Consider the following 14,052-nt stretch of genomic DNA (forward strand, 5'->3'; position numbering starts at 1 on the left):
TGTGAATACCCATGTGTGCATACCTGTGTGGATCAGCATGCTTGCATTCCAAAGGTTTCTCCATGTAATGATCTGCTAGGGAGTGTGGGGGGGCCACAGCCCCGTCCTCCAGGGTGTGAAGCGGGTATGGAGGAGATCAAAACTCCAGACATCCAGAGGCCCCCAGAACACAAGAGACCATGGAAGACCAACAGAGGGGCAGCCGCGCCACTGTCCCAGTAAGAGCTGAGGAGAGTCCCAGATGAGGGCTCACTCAGCAGCCGCGGAGCAGAAGTCAGGGGGAGTTGCAGTGACGCGCCCGTGAGCTCCGCCGGCCCCCAGCTGCGCCTGAGTGACCGAGCCCTAGGCCGAGAGGCCGGGGGCACCCCACCTCCAAAGGGGCCCGAGCGAGCCCCAGGCCCCAGGCCCCGACAAGCGGCCGCCAAGGAGTGAGCCGGTGTGTACCCGGACGCCCACCCCCAGACACAAAGAACCACCAACACACCGACACCTGAGGGAGTCCGCCACCGGCAGGGGAAGTGGTGGTGGGTGGAGATAGGCCTCCAAACCTTGGAGGGCCTGAGATGTCCCCAGAGAGGTGGCGTCTGACACCCAACCTGACATATAGACACAGACATACAGGCACACACAGACACAAACATCCATTCCCACCCTCATGCTCTCATATGCACTCACTCCACACTCAACCAACGTGGAGACAGACATAAAGAGACGCTGTACACACAATCACACTCCCCAAGCGTACTCTACAAACCGGGTCTAGGTACCCTTGCCCCTGGAGGGGGGAATTGCACCCAGACCCAGGTGGTGTTACCCTTTTCCCTGCGGTGGGGAGAGGCAGACCACCCCGACTCCGCAGCAGCAGGGAGGCCGGCAGCAGCTTAAACACCCGGTGTCCTGGGTGTGTGCAGTCCCGTAGGATGCTGCGTGCCCTCTTGAGACAGCGAGTGCTGTACAGGTCCTTCAGGGAGGGAAGAGGATGTCCAATGATTTTTTGGGCCATGTTGATGACCCTCTGGAGTGCCTTTCTGTGTGCTGTGGTGCAGCTGGAGAACCACACACCAATGCAATATGTCAGCACACTTTCAATGGAGCAGCGGTAGAAGACGGTCAGCAGCTCCTTCTTCAGGTCCATTTTTCTGAGGATTCTCAGAAAGTGGAGACGCTGTTGGGCCTTCTTTAAGACCGCAGAGGTGTTAGAGCTCCATTGGAGGTCTGTGTCTATGTGCACACCCAGAAACTTGAAACTGGAGACCCTTTCCACGCACTCCCCGTTGATGCTGACAGGCTGCAGCTCGGACTTCCTCCTTCTGAAGTTAACTACCAGTTCTTTTGTTTTGGTGGTATTGAGGTCCAGGTTGTTGTCTGCACACCAATCTGACAGCCTCTGAACTTCAGCTCTGTATGCAGTCTCATCTCCCCCTGAGATGAGCCCCACCACAGTGGTATCATCTGCAAACTTGATGACTGTGTTGTCTGGGTGGGAACTAACACAGTCATGTGTGTACAGAGTGTACAGTAGGGGACTCAGTACACAGCCTTGTGGAGAGCCGGTGTTGAGGCTGAGGGCTGAGGAAAGATGAGGCCCCACTCTAACTCTCTGTACACGGTCTGAGAGGAAGTCTCTGATCCAGCGACAGGTGGTGGAAGGAAGTCCAATTTCCAGCAGTTTATCTATTAGTCTGTCCGGGAGTATCGTATTGAAAGCAGAGCTAAAGTCAACAAAGAGCAGCCTGGCGTAACGGCCCTGCACTTCCAGGTGAGAGATGGTGGTGTGGAGCGTTGTAGCAATGGCATCTTCAGTTGATCTGTTAGCTCTGTATGTGAACTGGAGCGGGTCGAGTGTGGGTGGCAGGCAGGACATGATGTGACGTCGGACCAGTTTCTCAAAGCACTTCATTATAACAGGTGTTAGAGCAACTGGTCGGTAGTCGTTGAGGCTGCTAATGTTAGTACGCTTTGGCAGTGGGACAATTGTGGCTGACTTTAGGCACGGCGGGATGCAGGACTGGGACAGTGAAGTGTTGAAGATCTTAGTGAAGACCCCAGCCAGCTGGTCTGCACACTCTTTTAGGACCTTTGCGGTTACCCCATCTGGTCCGGTGGCCTTCCTGGGGTTCACTGCCCTCAGTGTGCGCCTCACCTCATATTCCTGCACTATGAGGCTTGGGCTGCTGCTGTCCGATGTTTTTGCTGCTGCTGCCTCTGGTCCCTTCACCTCAAAGCGTGCGAGGAAGTGGTTCAGCTCCTCTGCAAGCTCCGCGTTACCCTCAGTCTACGTGGTATTACCAGGTTTGTAGTTGGTTAAGTGCTGAACTCCCTGCCATACCTGTCGTGAGTTGTTGGTGGTGAAGTGGTCTTCGATCCTTCTCTTGTACGCTGCCTTGGCCTCTCTGATGCCTCTTTTCAACTGAGATCTGGCTGCACTGTACTGCATACCATCACCGGATCTAAAAGCGGCGTCACGTTGCTTCAGCAGGACCTGGACCTCTTTAGTCATCCAGGGTTTCTGGTTGGAATACACCTGGTGACGTTTGTCCACAGTGACACTGTTGACACAGAAGTTAATATATGAGAGCACTGATGTTGTGTGCTCTTCAAGGTCCTGATGTTCGAACACGCTCCAGTCCGTGTTTTCAAAACAGTCCTGCAGCTGATGTGATGCACCTTCTGGCCAGGTTTTCACAGTTTTTGTGACTGGGGGGGCTCTTCTCCTAATGGGAGTGTATGCAGGGATCAACAGCATGGACATGTGGTCTGACAAACCTAGATGTGGTAGAGGGGTTGCTCTGTAGCCTTTTTGGATGTTGCTGTAGGCTTTATCCAATGTGTTTTTCCCCCTCGTTGCACATTTAATATGCTGTTCAAATCTGGGGAATACTGACCTTAAATCAGCATGGTTGAAGTCCCCAGCTATAATGTGCACTGCGTTTGGATGGGAGTTCTGCTGGTTGCTTATTGTCTTGTGCAGCTCCTCCATGGCAGAGTTAGCATTAGCATCGGGTGGTACATACACGGCCGTTACCATGACAACAGTAAACTCGCGAGGTATGTAGACGGGTCTGCACTTCACAGTCAAGTATTCCAAATCCAGGGAACAGTGGCTGTCTACAGTCTTTGTGTTTTTGCACCAGCTGTCATTGGTGTAGATGCATAAACCCCCTCCTTTGATCTTACCGGAGTGGCCGTTCCTGTCGTGACGGTGAACCGTGCGGCCTGCTAGCTCAATAGCCGAGTCCGGAATTGATGGCTGCAGCCAAGTCTCTGTGAGTAATATTATGCTGCTGTCCCGTACACACTTATTGACTGCAATTTGTAATCTCAGTTCGTCGATTTTGTTGGTTATGGACCTGACGTTGGAGAGGAAAATACTCGGAAGCGGTGGCTTAAATGGCTGTTTCTTTAGCCGAGCTAGTGGACCCGCCCTGCAGCCACGCTTTTGCCTCCTTTGTTTACGTTTCCTCTTTGTCTTGCCGCTGGGAAGAACCAACCACGGAGACCCTGGAGCTCTTATTATGTCCTCCGGAATGCTGTGAAAGTGGTGGTAGTCCGATGTAATGCTCCTTGCACAGCGTAATCCCAAACTCAAAAGGTCCTGACGACTGTAGGTGGACTCTACTCGATGTATGACATACATGGATGACATCAAGCTGTATGCCAAGAGTGAACGAGACATCGATTCACTGATCCACACTACCAGGCTATACAGCAATGACATTGGAATGTCGTTCGGACTGGAGAAGTGTAGTCGGATGGTAACAAAGAGAGGGAAGGTAGTCAGAACTGAGGGGATTGAACTACCAGAAGGCAACATTGCAGACATAGAGGACAGTTACAAGTACCTGGGGATCCCGCAGGCGAATGGGAACCATGAAGAGGCCGCTAGAAAAGCTGCAACCACCAAGTACCTGCAGAGGGTCAGGCAAGTCCTGAGGAGTCAGCTGAATGGTAAGAACAAGATCCGGGCCATCAACACCTACGCCCTGCCCGTGATCAGGTACCCTGCTGGGGTAATAGGTAGGGCTGCCACAAACGATTATTTTGATAGTCGACTAGTCACCGATTATTTTTGCGATTAGTCGACTAATCAGATCATCATCCATTAGACGTAAAACTACAGCTTATTGCACCAGCAGCATCTGCTCTTATATAACTATCATTAGCTTACAGCTTTAAGTGTTTAAGGTCTGTGCTAACTAAAAATAAAGACAAGATGATAGTTTATTGAATTTTAATGAAATTTGCAGATTGTTTCGGTGAAGATTAATAAACTCCTTGCTATCTAAAATTTAACAGGACACTGGAGTATATTCTGGAGCATCTCACACTTCTGATAATCAGCTGTCTGCTTGACGTTTATTCAGCTGTGTAAAAACTATAACTTTAATCTCAGACAAACTGATTTACTCAGGAACAAATAAAATACTAAAAAAAAAAAGCCAAACAATAACATTTTTAAGTTATCTAAGTGACTCATATATATTTAACCTGAGTAGCGAAAGACGGCGGTGGGTTTGAAAACGATTTGCGGGGAGTCCGGTGTTCTCACGGCGCTAGTGAGCCTAGCCCCCGGCTCGCTAACGAGCTAGTGGGTAACAGACGTCTCCGAAAACGTCGGAGCGCTTTTGAAAATATGTAGTGTCCTGATAAACTGAGCAGATATTTGAGGTTTACACAGCTACATTCTCGCCTGAAAATATGTTAAACGTTTATTTTGTGACCCAGAAAGAATAATAAGAGTAACATTAAAACTAACTAGCTGCCGCCATTGTTGGAAACTGCGCTGGGCCGCGCTATGAATTCTGGGACACAGCTGCTTCTTCTTCTTCTTCTTCGGGGTTTAACGGTAGCTGACATCCTTGTACATGCAATGCTGCCATCTTCTGTTTCAGTCCGTTATTACACTCTTAAATCCTGCCACTTATTCCTGCGTCTTTTGTGATCGTACAAAGTTTCAAACGACGCGTCGACTATTAAATCAGTCGTCGACGATTTTGATAGTCGACGTAATCGTGACTAGTCGACAAATCGTGGCAGCCCTAGTAATAGGCTGGCCAAAGGAGGAGATAGAAGCCACTGACATAAAGACAAGAAAGCTCCTTACCATGCATGGAGGGTTTCACCCCAAGTCCAGCACCCTGAGGCTGTACGCTAAGCGGAAGGAAGGGGGCCGGGGACTGGTGAGTGTCAGCACCACAGTCCAGGATGAGACAAGGAACATCCAAGAATACATTGGGAAGATGGCCCCAACTGACCGAGTGCTCAGTGAATACCTCAGGCAGCAGAAACCCAAGAAAGAGGAGGGAGACGAGGAACCATCATGGAAGGACAGGCCCCTGCACGGTATGTACCACCGGCAGATAGAGGGGGTGGCTGATATCCAGAAATCCTACCAGTGGCTGGACAAAGCTGGACTGAAAGATAGCACAGAGGCACTAATCATGGCAGCACAAGAACAAGCTCTGAGTACAAGATCCATAGAGGCTGGGGTCTATCACACCAGGCAAGACCCCAGGTGCAGGCTGTGTAAAGATGCCCCAGAGACAATCCAGCACATAACAGCAGGGTGCAAGATGCTAGCAGGCAGGACATACATGGAACGCCATAACCAAGTGGCCGGCATAGTGTACAGGAACATCTGTGCCGAGTATAACCTGGAAGTCCCGAGGTCAAAATGGGAGATGCCCCCAAGGGTGGTGGAGAATGACCGAGCTAAGATCCTGTGGGACTTCCAGATACAGACGGACAAAATGGTGGTGGCTAACCAACCAGACATAGTGGTGGTAGATAAACAGAAGAAGACGGCCGTAGTGATCGATGTAGCGGTTCCGAATGACAGCAACATCAGGAAGAAGGAACACGAGAAGCTGGAGAAATACCAAGGGCTCAGAGAAGAGCTCGAGAGGATGTGGAAGGTGAAGGTAACGGTGGTCCCCGTGGTAATCGGAGCACTAGGTGCGGTGACTCCCAAGCAAGGCGAGTGGCTCCAGCAGATCCCGGGAATAACATCGGAGATCTCTGTCCAGAAGAGCGCAGTCCTGGGAACAGCTAAGATACTGCGCAGGACCCTCAAGCTCCCAGGCCTCTGGTAGAGGACCCGAGCTTGAAGGATAAACCGCCCGCAGGGGCGTGCTGGGTGTTTATATATATATATATATATATATATATATATATATATATAGTATATACACTGGGTGAATGTGCAGTAGTAGCAGCAAGCAGGTGAATTCTGTACATTAATATGAATAGACATCTGACTATTTTACAGGATAGACAATATAAACATATTTAAAATTAAAGGAATTGAAATGTACATTGTGCCTGGGTTTAGTGTCTGGAAGAGTCCTGTCTCAGTCAATTATAGATGATGTGAGAGGGCGGGTGTGTGTGTTTAGGGCACGGATGGCTTGGGGATAGAAGCTCCTCTTGAGTCTCTCTGTCCTTGCCCGGAAGATGCGGAACCTTCTACCAGATTGCAGAAGTTGGAACAGTTTGTTGCCAGGATGGGACGGGTCCTTCAGTATCTGCGCTGCTCTAGTCCGGCATCTCCTGGTGTAGGTGTCCTGAAGCGGGGGGAGAGCAATCCTGCAGCAGCGTTCTGCTGTACGGATCACTCTCTGGAGAGCTTTTTGGTCCTTCACACAGCTGTTCCCGAACCACGATGTCATGTTCTGTGTGAGGATGCTCTCCACAGCGCCTGTATAGAAAATCCTGAGGATCTTTGGAGAGACCCTGAACTTCCTCAGTTGTCGTAGGTGATACAGGCGCTGCCTAGCCTTTTTGGTCTGGACCTGAATGTGGGCAGTCCATGTCAGGTCTGAGGAGATGTGGACACCAAGATACTTGAAGGACTGCACCCTCTCCACTGGAGCTCCATTGATGATAATGGGCTTGTAGTCTCTGTGCTGACCCCTTCTGAAGTCCACCACCAGCTCCTTGGTCTTGCTGACGTTCAGCTGGAGGTGGTTGTCCTGGCACCACGATGCAAGATTCTTCACTTCATCCATGTAGGCCGCCTCATCGTTGTTGGAGATGGCACCCAACACCACTGTGTCGTCAGCAAACTTCACAATGGTGTTGGAGCCATGGGTGGCCACACAGTCTGAAGTGTGGGTTGCCAACTCCCAGTAAAACAAAAGAAGATGAAGAAGAAATTACATAATAGTCATGCTGTGAGACGATGCAGTGTGTAATATTAATAGATAAATATCTGAAAAGAAAAAGTAGGCAGTCTGACCACATGAAAGCCCTAGCATGATTAGTGGTCAGAAGCAAAAAGGTGTACTGGGGACAAACCAAGCGGATTCCACTATAACTGGTGTGCAGGGAAAAACTATCAATATGCTTTTTGTGACATTTTTGTTTGTGATTTCTTTCTAATGTGAAATATGTGCTGTGGCTCCGAAAGGTTGGGAAACATTGCTCTATAAAAGTTTATCTGTGGTGCAGCTGAAAATGGTAGCATGTTTTCAGATCTGGATTAAATTATTCAGACACAAATCAGCTTTGATTTCTAGCAAAATATTTCTGAGTGTACACTTTGGACGTCTGCAGTCAGCTCTGACGAAAAGTGTTCCAGGGAATCCTGAACTATTCTGCTGTCTGTCTCTCATCAGGTGACTCTGAACAAACATTGGATATAAACCCTTTAGCTGATTTATCTGAGGATGACATAGAGCCAATTAAGGTGAGACAAAAGCAAGCGGATTCTTATCACTTACACATGTAATGACTGTTAATCTCGGCACTTTTTCATAGTAGTAGTCTAAACTTTGTCTGATGGAACAAAGAAGGAGGCTTCAGGACAGAAACTAACTCCACGTGTTGAATTTACCTGCACTGCAACACTGATTAATTGTACGTTATCAGGATGCTTTAAGCTTTATCCTGCATGGCTCCATGTTTTCATTGTTTTTAGTCCCACTATTTTACTGCCAGTTTTGAAAGTACGTACATATAACTGCTGATGTGTATGTTGTGTAGTTTGTAGTTTCTTCACTGCTTACTGGTTTGTTGCTGCTTTAAACAGCTGGTGTTGTTCTGATTTCCAGCCTCCATCAAGCTTCACACCTGAAGTACAACCTGAATCCACACAAATCTCCCACAGGTGATACTAAAACCACAGCTGTCACTGCTTTCACCTCCACATTAGAATGATGTCACACATGCTCTGATGTGACCTGATTTGTATTGCACACCTGGAGGTGTGACATAGTAAATTACCTCCTCCTCTCCATCGATGTCTAATATATGAGACGTTGTGTGTATTTGTGTACTTTGCTTTTCTCTCCCTCTGTGTTTTCCTTTGTCCATCTCACTCAGACATCATTTCCCCTGAAAGATCATCTGGAGCGTCAGTTTCTGATGGGAGCAGCACAGTTGCATCTCAGTTATTCAGCTCTAGTTTGCACTATCAGTGATGAAGGAACTGATCAGACAGTTGACGTCCCTCACCTCAGTGACAGACAGAGATGATGTCAGACTTCAGGCAGGACCTTCACTTGGCCCTCCAGCTCCAGTAACAGCTGCCTCCACAGATGCCTGTCTGTGTTAGAGATGACAGGGTTCATCTGGGTTCTGTGTGATTTGAGGTGTTCTGATAATATAAAACTCAAATACAGCGATGGCAGGTTACTATCAGTGCAGAAAGAGGCTGAAGCCTCCGGGATGACTAACCACAACCGTGTTCTAATTATGTGACATGTGACTCAAACCCTGAGATATCCCAAACCACAAGTAGAATTAATAACCTGCTTTGGCTTTAGAGCCAAAGCAGCAGAGTTACAGATGTAGCATCCCCTCACTTTGGTGGATGTGACAGTTTGGACTCAAACAGAAGCTTCAGATGTTCTCGTTGGTTTCTTTCTTTTAGATTCTAGTTTAACCGTTTCATCTTCTACAGGTTCAGGTGTCCTGGTCCAGGTGTGTTCCAGTGTACTCTGACCAGACTGGTGTTTGTTATGGCTCAGGAGGCGGAGCTGCTGTACTGGAATGTCCAATGGGATGAGAGCCTCCTTCAACAAGCTGGAAAAACAGCTGCAGGGCCGCTGTTTAACATCACATGCTCTGAGGACGCAGTCCGTCAGCTCCACCTGCCACACTGTGAAACAAAGGAGGGTGAGCACCGTGCTGCGATGATGAGATGAATTGTGTTCAGTATCAAAACAAGCACTTTATTATGATTGTTGTTGCACACATTAATAAATGGGTAGCATCTAACTTGTAGATAACAGTGATTAGTTTGAACTACCTGAAGTGTTGAAAAGTAAATGGTGCAGGATGAATCCCTGAGCAGGAAATAGTGCAGCAGCTCTTTCCCTTCACAGCGTTGTGTGTTGATGGCCTGCTGTCTGTCGCGCACGTCTTTGATGATGGGATAAGCATCTTGAAACCGATGAGGATCACCGACACGCATGTGATTGTGAACGTCTCCCACCTCTCTGCCTTTGGTCTTATCTGGAATTTTGTTAAAAAGTTCTTTAAAATCCCAGAAGCAGGCCAGGTTCTGCTGTTCCTGCGATTTAAAGACACAATGCCTCTAAAAATCAACGTGTTTCTCCTGCATGAAAGAATCCATCTGTCAGAGGTAAGCATAGAGCACTCAGGCGGTCTCACTCTGCAGATTTCTGATGCTTCCAGTAGGGGGCAGACACCCTGGGCTTTATTCATTGGTTAGTAGAAGCACAGAGTCAAGCTTCTCAGACTGCAGACTCTCACTCTCACTGACCAATCACAGCGCTTTATTCTTGACTTCAGTAACGATCCAGAGTTGATTGCATAGTTATCTCCAGAGGTGGGACCAAGTCATTGTTTTGCAAGTCTCAAGTAAGTCTCAAGTCTTTATCCTCAAGTCTCAAGTCAAGTCTCAAGTAATGTCAGGCAAGTCAGAGTCAGAGTCTCAAGTCACTGGTGTAAAAGTCCGAGTCAAGTCACAAGTCTGAAACTTTGAATTTCAAGTCCTTTCCAGTCTTTAAAAAAAAAAAAACGAAAAAATAATGTTGCAGTTATGCTAAATGTAAATATTAGACCATGTAATTTTAAAATCTGTGTTTTTCTCAACACATGACAAAATGGTGAACTTAGAAAATATACACAAATTGTGAAATTGCACCTCTTTAAAATGCAGCTCAATTAAACCTAGCTCCAAGAATAATTTTCACCGACAGTTCTGAGATAAGCTGCATGTTATTCTTGGATGCGGTTGTAGGACCGGCTTTAAAATCGCATGACAAAAATATCATACACATTAAAAAAAACTGTATCACCAACGTAGCCTGGACAACATTTGCTAGTTAGATGAAGTCAGCTATCTCATCGTAGCATATTTATATGCATATTTATAATTATACGCTTCTTGGAGTGAGTGCATACACTCATGAAGTTTAGTAACTTCAGGTCACTGCAACAAGCCCAGGTACAGTTTACCGACGGATGGGTAGTAGTAGTAGTGGGTAGTAGTGGAAATAATTTCTGGTACCCATCACAGAAATGTAGCAGTGACAATAATACTGTATGCTGTAATCGTACTGGGCAATTAGTGATACAAAAAACCTGTTTTATCCTGTGAATAAAAGTATATGTTTTTGTCAGTGTACCATAATAACAGAAGCGAAACGCAATATTGTGTCAGGACAATTCACTATTTATGCACAATAAACAAAGGAGCATAGCGCGACAATTTCTGTTCAGCGCCAGACTTGCTTGTAACCTATATCACCAATTATGTTAAGAAAAATGACGCATTAACTACAACAGCAGACTGACCTTCGTGGAAATGCTTGGAGCAGACTAACCTGTGAGCTGGAGTGTTCTGGGACGTTATATTTGGTCTTTGAATGGCTGCAATCCAGGCCATCCGTCGCCTCTTTGTTACTTCGGAAACATGGCTCGAACAATTTCTCTTCAACGACGTAATCCGATAACAACCGATCTCTTTACCCGTCGGCTTCCCGTGGCTGTCATTCGACCGGCTATTGCAGTTAATAATACAACAGCTTCTTGACATTTTTGTGTTTCTTTTTATCGCTGTGTGACTGATTTTAATTGAAAGCCTGCGTGCGCTAGTACCACTTGCCACGAGTTCCCAGAATCCTTTGCGGTTCTACCCGTGAATGACGTCACATTTTCAATCTCTATATAATATGCATGTTAAATTTTATATTTGGGGTAAAATATCAAGTCTTTTCAAGTAAACAGGTTCAAGTCCAATTCAAGTCCCAAGTCATTGGTGTAAAAGTCCAAGTCAAGTCACAAGTCTTAGAACATTTTTTCAAGTCAAGTCTAAAGTCATAAAATTAATGACTCGCGTCTGACTCGAGTCCAAGTCATGTGACTCGAGTCCACACCTCTGGTTATCTCTCCCCCTACTGACAAAGTAAACCTGGGTTTACTGACTACACTGGATCATTTGTTCCACACTTTAGTCGACACTTGATAATTATAAATGATTTCTATAGATAAACAGATCAACATATGAACATTAACATAATTTTATATCCTATCACTGAGGTTAAAAAGCAACAAGGCAATGATGCTACATACATTGAGACGTCTTCAGACTGCGTGCTTCACATCGGTCAGCGTTACAGTGTCCACTGTGAACCCGAGGGCCTGAAGATACAGCCGAACGTGAGCCAACAGTCGTGAATAAAATGCCCCTGAAAATAAAGTCAGATATAAAATAAGCAGTTTTCTATCAGTCCCTATTAAAACCGCAGATTCTTGTTGGTTTTCAGCACGCAGAGTTTTGGAAAAAGCTTGGACCGAATTACTATCCAACATTTGAGGTTTTCCTGACTGCAAACCTGGAGGTTGTGACTCTGATAGTCAAGGACCAAGATGGAAATGAAGCCTGGCGTCGTGATGGTAAAAGTTCCACTGCAGCAGCAGAAATGACTGTATAAATTTCTGCTACAAGGATATTTTATAAACGTTCAACTGAAATCATATTTAAGTCTCTTTTTAGTGTTTGTCCCAGAAAAGGACCGAGTCTCACCAGAGGACAGCGCACACCACAAAACAAAAATAGATGAGGATAAGCTGCTGCTAATCCGCTCAGAGTTTATTGAAAGAGTGTCTGCAGAGGGTTTAAACAAAATTGTAGATAAACTCCTCGAGCGTCATATTATAATTGATGTAGAGATGGAGTCTGGGACATGTGAGACAAAAAGCAGAGCAAATAAAGTGCGATGCATAATCGACACCGTGCGACGAAAAGGAAATGACGCCTGCAGACATCTGCTCGATGTTCTCAAAGAGGTGGACCCAACCCTTTTCAGAGTGATCGTGCCAAACGAAGCCAAAAAAACCTCCAAAGAAGCTCATGAGCTGTGGTGCTAAAGTCTCACGTTACTCAGTGAAATCTTGAAATGACCAGTTTTTGTAATCACTCTGAAAGTGATTCTCTTGAACCAACTTGGACTTGTTTGAATGGATGCTGAGCAGAAAACCAGATGGAGTTGTTAACAATCTCAGACTGCTTCATAATGTTAAAGGTGTTTCCGTAAAGTTTAGTCATTCCAGCTTTCGCTCACTAGATGGCGACAGAAGATTGGTGATAGAGGCTGTACCTCACACATATAGACAGGAAATGTGCACGTTAACATGATGTTTATCAGTTTTAAACTGATAGAAATGATATTTTTAAGTTTTACTCAAACTATTTTTAAATAATCCCAGATTAAATGGTAAATGGACTGATTCTTATATAGTCAAGTACTCAGATTAACAATAACAATTTCAAGGTGCTTTATTTTGGAAGGGAAAGACTTGGTCTTCAAACTTTGGTGGTTTGAAGGATTCTGGATCAACGCTGCAAGTTTATTTTTTTCAGTCTTGATCATCTGAATCAATCAAATTAATGTTACTGTGAAATTATTCTAATTATTTTGTACAAATTTTGGCTGTTATGTGTTTACTTTGCATTAGTATTAGTAACCATCTGTCTTAACTGTTCCTTATGTGATTAAAATCACCACAGTTTGGTAATCACACAGATTCACGTTTCCTTCCTCTCTGCTAATAAATGAAGCCATTAAATTTCCTCTAAAAGTCTTCAGTCAGTTTCCTCTGACTTCCTGTATCACACATACAAAAGTTGACAGGGAAGAGCATGTGTGACACAAAAGACCAGGGCCCGTATCCCTAAAGATTCTGAGAATCCTCTCAGAGAGCTCCTAACTTAACCTAAAAATTCCTTGCCAGGAGTTTTAGCTTAGAAGTGATTCCAGAACATTTTCAGTGAACTCTGAGCAAGGAATGGATGGGAAATCCTATCTTAGTGAGGAGGTGTGGTTGACCCCGTTGCTAGGTATGAGTCATCATTTCAAAAGCTGTGATTGGTTGATCCTACAAGTTTGATGGAAATGAGCTTTTGGTGATAATGAGCAAAGGATGTACCCTCAAATCAATAAACATAATTATACACTCTAATCTTATGCTGACTGTAATTGTAAATAATATTTCACATTCAAGAAAATATCTGGAAAATGAATAGTAAGCTGTAGGGGTTATAGCCATTAGAATCTAAAATATGTGAACTCATTACACCCTGTTCAAATAATGATTCGTGTCTTATTTGCTCATATAAATATCCTAGCTGGCATATTTTGTACTTTCACTCCCATATGGACCCTGTTGAAAACAAGATGGCCTATCTCAAGAGGCTGTCCTTAATGAAGTAGAAATCACAACGTTACAAGTCCAGTGTGGTCTTAACGAGGGTAACACGGCTCAGCTTTTAGCAATGTCTGTGATTGCAGACCCAAGTCATCACTGCTGCATTGTTGCATTTTCCCGGTTGCCAAATACCTCGGGGTTGTGATTACTTTCGTCTCCGGTGTAATAGCGTTGTGGCGTCGAGTTGGTGAAGTAATTGCATCTCTAAGGAGATCCACCACAAACATGATTCCTGCACGATCCAATCTGTAGCGTCTCAATAATTCCCTGTCATCCAGTGTTTGCAGGACATCTCTCCTGCCTCTTCTGTTGGCCATTTTGTGCAGCTGCTTAGGGGAACTCCTAAGCCACTAAAAGTCCTCTTCCCTGCTCGTA

At 45.6% G+C, this 14,052-nt stretch overlaps 1 protein-coding gene across 2 annotated transcripts in view; it reads left to right on the forward strand.

Annotated features, from left to right (window-relative positions):
- Nucleotides 1–12,992, forward strand: part of LOC146702390 (NACHT, LRR and PYD domains-containing protein 12-like) — a 47,424-nt gene extending 34,432 nt beyond the window's left edge. For both annotated transcript variants that reach the window (XM_085469042.1, XM_085469041.1), the window contains 7 exons: nt 7,617–7,687; nt 8,052–8,107; nt 8,903–9,117; nt 9,327–9,586; nt 11,509–11,628; nt 11,736–11,865; nt 11,966–12,992. In XM_085469042.1, the coding sequence (XP_085325168.1) occupies nt 7,617–7,687; nt 8,052–8,107; nt 8,903–9,117; nt 9,327–9,586; nt 11,509–11,628; nt 11,736–11,865; nt 11,966–12,339 (1,226 nt within the window). In that variant the 3' untranslated portion in view covers nt 12,340–12,992. The remainder of the gene's footprint in view (nt 1–7,616; nt 7,688–8,051; nt 8,108–8,902; nt 9,118–9,326; nt 9,587–11,508; nt 11,629–11,735; nt 11,866–11,965) is intronic.
- The last annotated feature ends 1,060 nt before the right edge of the window (nt 12,993–14,052 follow it).

The sequence above is a fragment of the Copadichromis virginalis genome, linkage group LG9 (genome assembly GCF_057382275.1).
Source record: "Copadichromis virginalis isolate Kocher_CV1m ecotype Utaka linkage group LG9, C_Virginalis_male_GT1.1, whole genome shotgun sequence".
NCBI lineage: Eukaryota > Metazoa > Chordata > Actinopteri > Cichliformes > Cichlidae > Copadichromis > Copadichromis virginalis.